This window comes from Seriola aureovittata, chromosome 6 (assembly GCF_021018895.1).
Source record: "Seriola aureovittata isolate HTS-2021-v1 ecotype China chromosome 6, ASM2101889v1, whole genome shotgun sequence".
NCBI classification, from domain to species: Eukaryota; Metazoa; Chordata; class Actinopteri; order Carangiformes; family Carangidae; genus Seriola; species Seriola aureovittata.
The window spans coordinates 909,343-922,523 of NC_079369.1; the positions used below are offsets into that span (position 1 = coordinate 909,343).

Sequence of the window (13,181 nt, forward strand, 5' to 3'; positions counted from 1 at the left end):
TACAGCTCCTGCAAATTAGTGCAGCCACTTCCTGTGTGACTCGTCTTCTTCATTAAAGACACAAACTCACACACACTCATTGACACAATACATCTCCTGGCCCATTACCTGAATCTCACGTGAACCTGTTTTGTTTCTGTCGAGTCTGCAACAATAGGCCTGCGTGTGTGTGTGTGTGTGTGTGTGTGTGTGTGTGTGTGTGTGTATATAGCATGCACAGGAAGTGGTGACTTGTGATAAGCTTCCCACCCGGGCAGGTTCAGGGCGAGATGGGTTGGTGCGGAGGTTGTGTGACGTGGACAGGAAACAAGCCTCCAACGTCGAGGCGATTCTCAGAGATGTGACTCATGTCTCTCTACACTCCTATAATTATATCATATGTAATATACAGCACCATATATGACGCACTGGACGCTCTACACAGACTAATGGCCGCAGACACAAAGAGTCCTTTTATAAGCATGAAAGCAGCTGCGCGCTGCGGAGGTATCTGTGTAGGTGTGATGTCATCCTTCAGTCAGAGGTCACCAGTAAAGGTCATTTTATGGTCAGTAAATGTCAGGCTGTGATAGAGGAGATTGTGTTAGTGCCAAGCCCACCACTCACAACGGGACAGGCTTTGTCTTATAAATAGATCTCTGACTGTAGGACGGACTCTTTCTGAGAAAACCACAGAGGAGCTGAGCTGCTCACTTGTGTTTGTTTCCCTGAGGACGTTCCTCTGAGAGATTGAATGGCAGCTTCCTCCCTCCTCATCTCCCTGGCACAGGCCTCGCCCTCCACTGGCACGGAAGGAAAAGCTGCTGCACTGCCAGTGATATGTGTGTGTGTGTGTGTGTGTGTGTGTGTGTGTGTGTGTGTGTGTGTGTGTGTGTGTCTGCGTGTGTCTACAGCTGAAGCCACTTCTGCTCATGAGTGACCCCCGACCCGTGTGAGTGGAAGCGGTAATCCGCCGCTACAGTGGACAGTAAATTCCATGGTCCCACTTCCTGTCCACTCCTGCCCATTTTCCTGTTTGACATATGATGTCATCAGGATCTCAGGAAGAGATTTCTTTTCTGCCTGTTTTCTCTCTCTCTCTCTCTCTCTTCCCTCGTCTACCACCAGTGCCAGGCAGAGTGACCTCATCACTGATGTAAAAGGGGGAATTCACCCCCGGCATCATTAAACAGAGGATTAGACAGTGTTTACTAAATGTGATTGTGAGCTATAGTAAGATCACTTCCTCCAGCCTGATTACTCAGTGTTGCCAGACTGAACAAAGTGTTGGAGAAGGAGGTGATAGAGAGTTCATCATCAAGTCTCTTGCCAGCTCACGGCTGCCCGCAGACAGAGGAACATGCAGGTGCCTATTCCCATCAGCCGTGTTCAGACCTGCCGCTCTGTTTGGCGAAAGCAAATCAAAGGAGATGGTTGAACGAGCTTTATTCAAATGACGGCTCCGTGTTGTCTCTCTCACACGCATGTTCAAATGACCCACCGTCCACTGTCTGTGTCCTGACCTCGCTCTCTCTCCCTCTGTGCGTCCCTCAGGTGTTCTACGTGTCAGACCTGTTCAAGCCCGGGGTGAAGCCGGCCACGCCCCCGCCCTCCCCGATCAAGAAGGAGCTGCTCCCTTCATCCGACATCATCGAGAGGAACAACCACCACAACATGGTGTGAGAGAGAGAGAGCGAGGCCGCACCTCTTTCCTGCGACCGAGGAGCCAATCACAGCGCTGCTCACCTCCCATCGGACAGTAGAATGTAGCGACGAGAGACTGTAGCTGCTTCTCAAACGGCATCCTCCTCCTCCTCTTTGTGGCGCTCAGCCGGGCGCCTCGTGGACTAGGGTGTCAGATTTGAGATTTGCACAGCAGAGTCCACTCTCACTATCCAGACTTGTTATTTACTATCACGTTAACTACTAATCAACATTTTGAGCCCGTCGTTCTGAGCACAAGACAGGAAAGAATTGGAAGCTAGAAGACAAAATGAATTCAGAAACTATGATGACTTGACAGGCAGAGCTGAGGGTGTGGAGGTTTGATAGAAGTGTAAACCACGTAAAGAGAAAACACTTGTGAAGAAAATGAAGAAAAGAGACAAAATGAAAAAAAAAAAAAAAGAAAAAAGACAAACCCCCTGCCGAGAGAGAGGTGACCTTTCCTCTCTGAACTCTCTGTGGCCTTGGAACGCTGTAGGACAACAACTTCCTTAGCTACGGGAAGGATATTACTGCAATAACTAGCAGCATAGAAATATTAACAGTATAGAAAAATTATAACTTATAGCACTGTTTTTAAGTCCATTGTCCATTATCACCACTCGCTGCCTGAGATGTCTGACTGAAAGAAAGTTTGATGATGCTGACGTCCACGAGACAGAAACACTGACTCCTAGACGCCGACTGAGCCTGGTGTGGTCGTCTCACAAGACCTCATACGAGCTAAAGCTAGCATAGCATAGCATAGCATGGCTGAAGTAACGATAACCCTGTCAGGATCACACGCTGATCTCTTGAGGCCTCCATGACTGATCTCAGAGCAGTCCTCTGGCTGTCCTTCAAACCTTTAGCATTGGAAAGTGAAGCCCTCCAACCTCATATACCTCTGTCTCCAGATCGAGCACGTCAGGCTTTTTTGTAGTGGACTGTCAGTGCGGCCCAAACCCGGGATGTTGCATTTCTTGAGGGTTAGATGTAGTAAAGGGGGGAGGGAAAAGGGAGGGGGGGGGGGGTATTTTCTGTGGAAGGAGGGAGACAGATCTCACAGTCTCTCCCCCACACCCAGCACCTGTACAGGAGGTGTGGCTGTGCCATGCCACTCTCTGGTGTTGGGGCCATGTGTTCAGCTTCCCAAACAGGAAGTAGAATGGGTGGGCAGAGTGAAGGGGCGTGGTCTGTCACCGTGGAAAGAGGGTGATGATTTACAGCTAAGCTGGCACATTATTTTGGGATGACTTGGGCTCTTTCCGCTGGCAGGGAGGGGCCTCTCACCCGCCCAATCACTCATTGGCAATGGATGTTTATCTCTCAATGTGTGTGTGTGTGTGTGTGTGTGTGTGTGTGCTGTACACTCTTGTGCTTGTGTGGGTACGCTTGTGCTTGTACATGTACACCTTGTGCGTGTGAATGTGTGTGTACATATGTGTGAGCGCTGTGCCCTGTGAAAACAACCCCCCCCCCTTGATAAACTACGTGTGTCAAATGAAACACACACAGTCAGCTGTGCCAAGTAAGTGTGTGTGTGCGTGCGCCTGTGTGTGTGTGCCTGTGTGTGTGTGTGTGTGTGCCTGTGTGTGTGTGTGTGTGTGTGCCTGTGTGTGTCAGAGAGCAGGTGAACGTTATAAAAACTGTGGATCTAGTATTTTTATTCTCTGCTGAGAAGCATCTTTAACCTTGTGTTTATAGCCTGTCCTGTATAATCACTAACAGTTGTACAGACACAGAAGCCCTTTTTATTTACAGCCGACTCAGACATCCTCCTCCAACAACACACTCCGCCATGTTGCACATCTTTCTCATCGTATAGTCCGTCCTATCATTTCACAAAGCCGTTTTCACTCTTTTTTTATAAATATATAAATAATGTATAGATCACTAAAATTAACATGTTTAGATATATCCACTATGATTACAGACCTGTGTTCTTTACAAAATGCTGCTTAAAAAGCATCGATTGACAGATTTTTGTATTTAGACAACTAAACTATTGTAGATTGTAATAGTTATGTTTGTAATGCATTCAAAAAATACATCCACAACTGTATTAAAATTCAATATTAGTATTTTTGTATTGTCTTGTTTTTTTGTACAAAAGAAATAGTAGCAAAGCTGTTTTTTCTGCTAAATGTACTTAGCTCTAATACATGTGCTTTTAAATAAAAAGCTCATTATGAACACAACTTGGTTCGTCTTGACTGTAAATTTTACATTTTGACTAAAGGTAATTGTATATGGCTTAATGGACTTTTGCTGTCATTTTTTATAAAGTGTATTTATTGTTTTTGTTCAAGTACAGCAGCATCTTCCAACCTACAAACACACAGCCACAACAGACACAAAGAAACAACTAAAACAAACAACAAACTTGTTCACCATAAAATATGACATTACTCATTTGCAGAGTCCCAATATGTTCCATCAGGTGTATGTTCAGTTTTCCTGTCCTGTATTTCAGAATTGATCCATTGTTCCAGGAGGTGAATAACACCACATGCTTTTCCAGCTGTGTGTATCGACCCTCATCTGTACCTGACAACAACTTAATCAGTACCAATTATAACATACGTATCCCTCCAAAATGAAAAATTATCATTTAAATTCAGAAGAGTGATATTTGCTGGACCTTAACTCTTGTCAGATAATGAAGTGATTCATAAAAGGTTTCCAGAGTTTGTAAAAAAAAATTCTCTTCTTGTTTCTTCTTGTGTGTGGATTCAGTTTTCTCTTTTCAATTTAGTGAGATTCTTTTGTTGTAGTTTCATCCCTTCGCTCTCACCATGTGCAATAAAAACTGTGCAGTGAACAGAAGACTGGAGTCAGTGGTGTGAGACAACTATGTTCATTACTCTGCACTGCAATTCAGAGGGACCAGCTACAGCAGTAAATAATAATAAATCAATATATGATAATATAAGATGTTAAGACTTGTAAGGTGGTATTTATTGCTGTTTCTACTTAGTGTAAGAAAGAGTTCTGAGAAATGCTTCATATAAAAGCTGCTGCAGTGGCCTTGGTACCTTTTGTCTAAAATATCACATAAAGTGCGAGTGTAATGACTCACACTCAGAGAAAGGCTCAGAAGTGTGTGTGATTTCACACTCTGGCAGACGCCAGACTGGAGGAGCTGGCGTCATTGTGTGTGTGTGTGTGTGTGTGTGTGTGTGTGTGTGTGTGTGTGTTGCCAAAACAAAAGAGCAGAGCTGCCATCATGGTTTATAATTCTGGGCTACATGTGAAGTGTCATTTTCTCCACCGCAGCATGTTTGACAGAAAAGCCTGAATGACTGTTCATCAGCTTCTTTAAAAGCTACACGGTGATCAAACCACACCACGTCCACAGCTACAGCTCTACGCACATCTGTAACACGCATAACAAGAAAGAAAGAAAGAAGAAAGAAAGAAAGAAAATCCCTCCAGCAGTGAATGAATGCTTCTTGCTATTTGAGCTAAATGAGTAAAAAGCCAATCACTTAACTGATGTTATCATTATAGTGGCACGCATGTTTCCCCTCGGTGTCCTGTAAAGTACAGTCTTTTATTGACAGTGACAGTACAGCTGGTCTGAGGTCAGTTGTAAAAAAAAAAAAAAAAAAAAAAAAAAAACCCAGCACCAAACTGAGATTTATGGTGCCTTTGAACAGCTGGTAGGCCTGGGGTCAGCCATGCGTGGCTGTAACCGTAGAGGGCCTGCTGCTGAGGCAGAGGGAGAGAGGGAGGGAGAGACAGGGGAGAGAGAGAGAGAGAGAGAGAGAGGAGAGAGAGAGGGAGGGAGGGAGACAGAGAGGAGAGAGAGAGAGGAGGAGAGAGAGAGAGAGAGAGGAGAGAGAGGAGAGAGAGAGGAGAGAGAGGAGAGGAGAGAGAGAGAGGAGAGAGAGGGAGGAGAGAGAGAGGGAGAGAGAGAGGAGAGAGAGGAGAGAGAGAGAGGGAGACAGAGAGGAGAGAGAGGAGAGAGAGAGAGGGAGGGAGAGAGAGAGGGAGGGAGAGAGAGAGGGAGAGAGAGGGAGGAGAGAGAGAGAGGCAGAGAGAGGGAGACAGAGAGGAGAGAGAGAGAGAGGAGAGAGAGAGGCCCATGTTGTGGTCTTGTTTGGCAGCAGCAGAGCAGAGCTGGCACTGGGCCGTCACAGGAAGGCCAAGGCATTCTGTACTACTGTGCCTCTCTGTCGGGGTGCAGAGTGTGTGCCCCTCATCATCACACAGTGTACAGTACATCCCTGTTTACTCTCATTTATTACTGCACACGCTGCTTTGATCTCAGTGTCCAAACTTGTGTGCAAAAGTTCAAATGTTTGCTGCTGGCACATGAAAACCTTGTAACTCTCTTGTCGGTGATGTTGACATTTTAACATAAATTGGCTGGATTACATCCTCCTCAGAGGGCTGAGAAATTCCTCCATCCCTGCTCTTATAAAACCCATTCAAACCCCCTTGGATAAACTCCTGCATGGTCGGCCATGATAAAAACATGGCCGTTTTTCTTGCTATTTGAATTGTTTACTCTGTGGGGATTTTCACTACACACCAATGATACAAGGAATTATACAAATATGATAATAGAAAATAATTGAGTAATAAAGCTAATTAGACTAAATTCTGATTCACTCGAACATGGAAAATAAAGTTATTTGACAGCTGGAAAGTGTCAGCAGCAAGTTAACCCTGTTCTGCTCTACTGGACTTTGTTAGAGATTCCAGTATAATTGCTGTGGAAAACCTTTCCTTTCTGAGAAGAGAGCCTGACGGATTGATAACACATGTCCACATGCCATATTCTGACCGGCTGAACGAGGACATAGGTGAATATCACGCTCCGAAACCGAACAGTAATGTCACACGCAAGAATCCAGAAATAGTAAATAATGCAGACACCAGAACATGAAAGTGTGGAAGCGTAGATTCAGTTTATATTTAACTCTACACAGTAGCTCTGAATCAGCATGTGTAACAGCGGTAAGAGTGGCTCTCAGCTGGCGACCCAAAACACGGCTGACTAACAGACTCCTTCTCTTGCCATGTGGTGGTTGTAGTCTGAAAGCCCTGCGAGAACCGGCCCACTGGCACACATGATATAAAAAGCATCACTGCATAACAAGAGTGCTACTGTAGGTGGCTCTGGTTTGGCTTGTGTGTGTGTGTGTGTGTGTGTGTGTGTGTGTGTGTGTGTGTGTGTGTGTGATGGAGCTGGCCTGTGGTGTGGCTGGCACCTCCAGGAGAGCCGTCTGGAGGCCTGGAGCTCTGAGGGCCTTTTCTCTGCAGCACAGTCCAGAGAGCGGAGAGGCAGCTGGGGTTTCGGGGGAAGCACACAAGGCCTCGTGGCCAGAGGAGAGCCAGAGGAGAGCGGCCTGGGCAGGGCAGTGCACTTCCTTTAGGGAAACGCCAGCAGAGACTCCCGGCAGCCGACTGTTTGCAGGTTTTGAGCACACATGAGCTGTGTAGACATAATATGACCCACCCGCAGGAGTTACAGTGGACAGAAAGGGAAACCTGTGTGTAAGAAAGAGAGAAAAAGAGTTAAACAAATTTTTGTCCACCTTCTAATTTCCCACGGAAATGTTTTCCAGCTCGACGAAAAAGCAGAAAATATGGATGGAACGAGAAATTAAGAACAGCAGCAGCTTCTTCGAACACCTGCGTACTCATGAAAATGGAGCAGCCTTTAACAAGACTGACTTTGTATTAACCCAGTTTTCATACATCTACTTGATTATACGGGTATAACAAGAGGTTCTGGATGAACAGACACGTGTAGGCGGCAGCAGGATTAATATCATGGATTAATGTCATGTTTTTGTGGCGATGAACCAGCATGAGAACACTACGCCTTTGTTTCAGACAGGAAGATATTTTGGTGCTTTCTGATATGAGTGAAACCTCGATCCACTGAGTGTAAAATGAATCTCATGTTAATTGTGCCAGACAGAAAGAATGGATTAACCTATTTCATGTGCTCCAGTTTAAAAGTTTGATGCTTCTGTGTTGATTATACGGTCGGTGTAATGACAGTAATTGAAATGAAAACTATTTTAAATCAGAAGTATTTGGCAGGTTTCTGAATTTGTCTCTACGCATCAATATGTCTGTTTGTCGACTTTGCTCCAGACTGAAAAGGCTCAACAGTGATTAGACGGAAACTGTACAGACATTCATGGTTCCAGGAGGATGAACCCTAATGACAAGCTTGTGGTTTTAACTGAGATATTTCAATAACATACTGGATGCATTTCCATAAATACTGAGTTCACATTCACGTCTCCTCATGTCAGGTTATTGGACAAATACTACAAAACTAATGACAATCAGCCTCAACATGTACTTTGTGTTTAGTGCTAACAAACCTGTTCACTGATCAGCTGTTGGTGTGTCACTCATAGCACGCTCCATTATCAATAGATATGAAAGGCTGTTTATGAGCCAGTGAGGGAGCAAGCTCTGGGTTTGCTCATGCAACCGCTATCGTCTTATTGCCCAGGCATGATTTTAATTCTGTGTCCTGTTTGTATTTCTGATTTGAAGTTTTAATAAACGTGTTTCTGAGACGTTCTGATCCCGAAGCAGCTGAAAACATCACCAGCTGTAGCTCACTGCATCTTTAACAGCTATGGAGCAGAGCGATCTGAACCAGACCTTTAGGATATGTGGTTCTCTGAAATGTAACTACTTCATGAGTATAAAAATTAATTGCCCTCTTCACACGTAACGAAACAAACGCTGTGTGACATAGTGTCTGTGCACGGGTGGTGGGCTGCACGGAAAAAGAGGGAGAGTAGAACAAAGTATAGAAAGTTAATAAATTTCGCAGATGTTGGCCGTACGTGGGGGCAACAGGTGATTATGTCATCTTCACATAAATGGCCCCTGTGTTCACCTACTGTTTTTCTCCCCTGCATGTCCCACTAATTAAGACCCATTTACCAACTTCAGCTTTATTCACTATAACCTATAATCCTCTTTCACTTAGAGCGATATAAAAGCTTCCTACATTACATCTCACCTCATTCAGTGACTCCCTGTATGGAAAAGACATCTACCCCCCCACCCCTCCCATCGCTCCCCTCTTGCCCCATGTGGAGGAATGGACAGGTCAGAAAAGGAGCACAGAGATTCGGTTGCTCTGCGCTTTTTACTACTTTTTACAGATGCAAAAAAAGAAAAAGAAGAAAAGTTTTATTGGTCATTTTCAATTTTTGCTAAAGAGAGAGAGAGAGAGAGAGAGAGAGAGCGAGCGAGAGAGAGAGAGCGAGAGAGCGAGAGATCACTGCACCAAACCTCATGGTTAATAAAGAAACTTCAAGAGGAAAAAACGAGTGATGCTGTCACACAGGTAAAATGAACGTGAGTTCTCCTGGGAATCAGCTGTCTGGTTCCTTTAGAGCAGATGGAGGGAGAGAGGGAGGAGAAAGGGAACAGAGGATGAAGGAGAGCAGGAGATGTGAGGAGGAAATGGGCTTCGACGACTGAGACACAGGCCTCTGTGATCCTCTGCATGTACCAGAGTTATGCAAGCATCTCTCCCTCCCTCCCTCTCTCTCCCTCCCTGTCTGTCTCTCCCTCCCTGTCTGTCTCTCTCTCTGTCTGTCTCTCTCTCTGTCTGTCTCTCTCTCTCCCTCCCTGTCTGTCTCTCCCTCCCTGTCTGTCTCGCTCTCTCTGTCTCTCTCTCTGTCTGTCTCTCTCTCTCTCCCTCCCTCCCTGTCTCTCTCTCTCTCCCTCCCTCCCTCCCTCTCTGTCTGTCTCTCTCTCTCCCTCCCTCTCTGTCTGTCTCTCTCTCTCTCCCTCCCTCTCTGTCTGTCTCTCTCTCCCTCCCTCCCTCTCTCTCTCTCTCCCTCTCTGTCTGTCTGTCTCTCTCTCTCCCTCCCTCTCTGTCTGTCTCTCTGTCTCTCCCTCCCTCCCTCTCTCTCTCTCTCCTTCTCTCTCTCCCTCCCTCTCTCTCTGTCTGTCTCTCTCTCTCTCTCCCTCTTTCTCTCCCTCTGTCTGCTTCTTCTGCCTCCTTTCACTTCAAGGTCGCCAGAGGAAATTCTGTCATACAGCCAAAATGTCTTAAACCCTCATGGTCCACCTGCTCACGCAACATTGCTCTCAAACCCATAAACACATCTTGCTCACACACACACACACACACACACCACACACACACACACACACACACACACACACACACAGGGTAATTATTAGGAGTCAGACCTCAGCTCAGTCCTCCTGGCAGTGATCCACAGCCTGCTGCCTGATTTACTGTTCATCCGTGTGAGTGTGTGTGCGCGCATCGTTTGCGAATCTGTTGTGTCATCCTGGGGGGGGGGGGGGGGGGGCTCTGAGCTCAGCACTCAGGGACCACGCATCTGCCCCCGCTGACAACGAGCCGGAGACCTGCTCCAGACACTTGGCACATCCATCACACTCGTAAAGCTGTGATGTTCACTCTCAGCAATGTACTGGAATCTGTGCGTTTTCAGGTCAGATGCTGTAATTTGAACGTTCGCAGTAAAGAAGGAATTATTGATTACGAAGCGCGTGATTCAGCTCTGGTATCGGTCCGTCTTCCTCTGTGGGAGGCTGAGGGCGATGGAGGGAGGTGCAGCTCTCTGAAAGGATTCATGAGCTCAGGCGAGACATGAGTTAGGAAAGTGATTTAATGTGATTTTTCTTCTTCACTGTCTTGTGTTGGTCATGGTGGGAACTGATGGGTTTCTCCAAGGGTGGAAAGAGCTCTGGAAAATTGTATTCAAGTACAAGCAAAATGACTTGTGTAAAAATATACTCAGGTACAGGTACAAAGTACGTCAGTTCAAATGTTCTGACTAAACGTTACTGCGTTTCATTTTTAAAAGGGGGAACAGGAGGGTTAGAAAATATATCTGTCCACCTGTCAGGTGGAAGCTGAAGCTTATGATGAAGGTGTTCCACTGAGAGCGCCCCCTAGAGGCCTGGAGCTCCTCTGTTGCGTTGCAGCGTTATGGCTGTTGGGTTGTTTTGGGGGTTTGTGTTTGTTGTTAATATCTTTGTTTATTCTTCCTGCACCACGTTTGTTTCATTTCCAGCACTGTTGTTGTTTTTTATACAAAAACACCAGGGTAGTTTTAGTCTTTTCCCAGTTTGTTTTAACCGCAGTTTAACTTTTTTAGTTTGACTGGTTCTTTAAGCGAGCCTGTATTGAGGTTGGTTGGCGCGCTTTATGGTGGAGCTCGCGGAGAAACAAACGGTTGTATGGAGCGAGAATGAATCCTACCGTGTCTGAAGGAGACACCTGTCCTCACACTCACCTCAGCCCGCAGCAGCGGGAACCACACAGCAGGGGTCACACCGTGTCTGACAGCAGGTCGTCCTCAGCGTCGAGCAAATCCACCGCGAAGACCGCGCAAACTTTCCCCGCGTCCGCGCGCCTGAAGACGGCGGCAGTCTCTCCCACAGCGGCGGCAGCTCGGCTAATCAAGCTAGCTCGCGCCACAGTGGAAAACAAAACACACACACACCTGGCTGACCGCTAACAGCTAACAGCTAACAGTAACACGCAGAGGAGCCAGTTAGCTAGCAAACAGTCCACAGTTCATCTTAACTAAATTACTGGGTAAACACATAATAATCCGTGAAGTGAGGTGAACCGTCCTCAACTGATTCGTCACCATGCGCATGCGCATGCGCACCCCCCCATCACTGAGAGGTCACCCGGAAATCACACTCCTTTATTTATTTATTTATTTATTTATTTATACATACATATCAAACATTTAATAAAATTAAAAATAGAAAATAAAAAAAATTGCCAGGGGGAAAATTAAAAGTGTATGCTAAATGAAAATGTAAGCAAGCATTATATGTCTTAATTGCTTTTCTATTTGTACTTGTGGATATATATTTTCCAATTTCTATGAGTAAGGCAGGAAAGAATGGTTTATTATTTGCGAATTTATTCTTATGAATGTGAAATTTTGCATGAAAAATAACAATATTTATTTAATAAATCTTAAAATCACCTTGAGTATTATAGTTATGGAAAACAAACAATACATACTCCGATTTAAGGGAAAATTATTACAGATGTTGGACATAATAAAAGCATTCAGTTCCCTCCAAAGATTTCTGGAAAAGGTGCAGTCCCAAAATAAATGTGTAATGGTCTAAGTTTGAGTTTTGGGGGTTAACTGGGGTTAACAGTTTTTACATATTGTGTCAGGTACTCATTCGTAAGATAAAATCTGTGTTTTTAGAGGAAAACGCTTTTATTTTGTTATTGATCAGGAATCTATGCGGCAGCATCCAAACCTATTTCTGAAAAGGCAAATTATTTATTTATTTATATAACAAAACATAACTAACAGGTATCAGAGCACTAAACCATTACAGCCTTCGGCGGCTCTCGCACTGCTCAGATAGATAGATAGATAGATAGATAGATAGATAGATAGATAGATAGATAGATAGATGAATAGATAGGGATACAGACGGGGGGATGGGGTGACAGACGGAGAGAAGGCCTTCACAGTAGATTTCACGCTTGTCTGTGCTTGGCGCTCAGTTAACCCCATGTTCTGCCTGTTGGTTCCCCCACAAAGGCCTGTCCATTCCCACACTCTGTCTGTGTGTGTGTCTGTGTGTGTGTGTGTGCGTGTGTGTGTGTGTGTGTGTGTGTGTGTTTTACTCCAGTCTATGACCCAGTAACAAAACTATCTAACCACAGCTCACAGTCCGAGCTACAGGAACTGGCACCCACCACAAACCTTTAATCTGAGTCCTCACAGGAACACTTTAATTCTCTCTCCCCCCCCCCACCACCACCCCCGATGTGTGCAGATGCTCCACGTCATGAAAGGAAGTGAGACAAACAGTGAGAGAACGACCCCCTGCAGAAGACTTTCACTGAGCACAGCTGAGGAGTGGCGCAGTGCTGTGAACTGTCCTCAGCCAGATGCTTGTTTGTCGTCTGTTTCTGAGGAGATCAACAAGATAATGTTTCCTCTGAGACTCTGAACAATAACTGTCAATGAGTGTTTTACGACTTCTCTGAGAGACAATGACCATGATGTCTTTATTGCCCTCACATGCTGAAGAGCTTCATACCTAGATGAGAAGGAGGGTCTGCTGCTCTGACGGTTTGGGAAAACTAAGCTATTTAAGGACACATGCTTTTCAAATCTGCTGCGAATGTTTAGGATCAACATGTATTTTTTTTTTATTATCAAACCTAATTGCTGTCAAATTGATTGGCACAATTCTACACTGATAATTGCTGTAAACAAATGAGACCGCAATTACTGAAAGAACCACACTCAGCTCAAGTGGTTTTTCAAAACTAAGAACAGACGATTTCTTTCTGTCACAAACAGGATGTTGTTAATTGTTCTGTTTGTGCTCAAACAATAGTCTCTCTCTCCCTTTCTCTCTCTCTCTCTCTTCCTCTTTCTGAGTATTGTGTTATTTTCAGACTTGTGAGTGCCATGTCTGCCCTCAGCGAGCGGCTCGTCACCTGCCTGCACAGCTACTCCTGAGCG

At 45.3% G+C, this 13,181-nt stretch overlaps 1 protein-coding gene and 1 long non-coding RNA gene across 3 annotated transcripts in view; one reads left to right on the forward strand and one right to left on the reverse strand.

Annotated features, from left to right (window-relative positions):
* plpp3 (phospholipid phosphatase 3) overlaps window positions 1–3,884 on the forward strand; it is a 28,517-nt gene extending 24,633 nt beyond the window's left edge. For both annotated transcript variants that reach the window (XM_056379167.1, XM_056379166.1), the window contains exon 7: window positions 1,534–3,884. In XM_056379167.1, coding sequence (XP_056235142.1) covers window positions 1,534–1,662 — 129 coding nt within the window. In that variant the 3' untranslated portion in view covers window positions 1,663–3,884. The remainder of the gene's footprint in view (window positions 1–1,533) is intronic.
* LOC130171251 (uncharacterized) lies at window positions 3,002–11,260 on the reverse strand. Its single transcript, XR_008828113.1, has 3 exons — window positions 10,956–11,260; window positions 6,906–7,185; window positions 3,002–4,495 (listed from the first exon to the last, which is right to left on the reverse strand). It is a non-coding gene; the product is annotated as an uncharacterized LOC130171251 (long non-coding RNA).
* Between the last annotated feature and the right edge of the window lie 1,921 nt (window positions 11,261–13,181).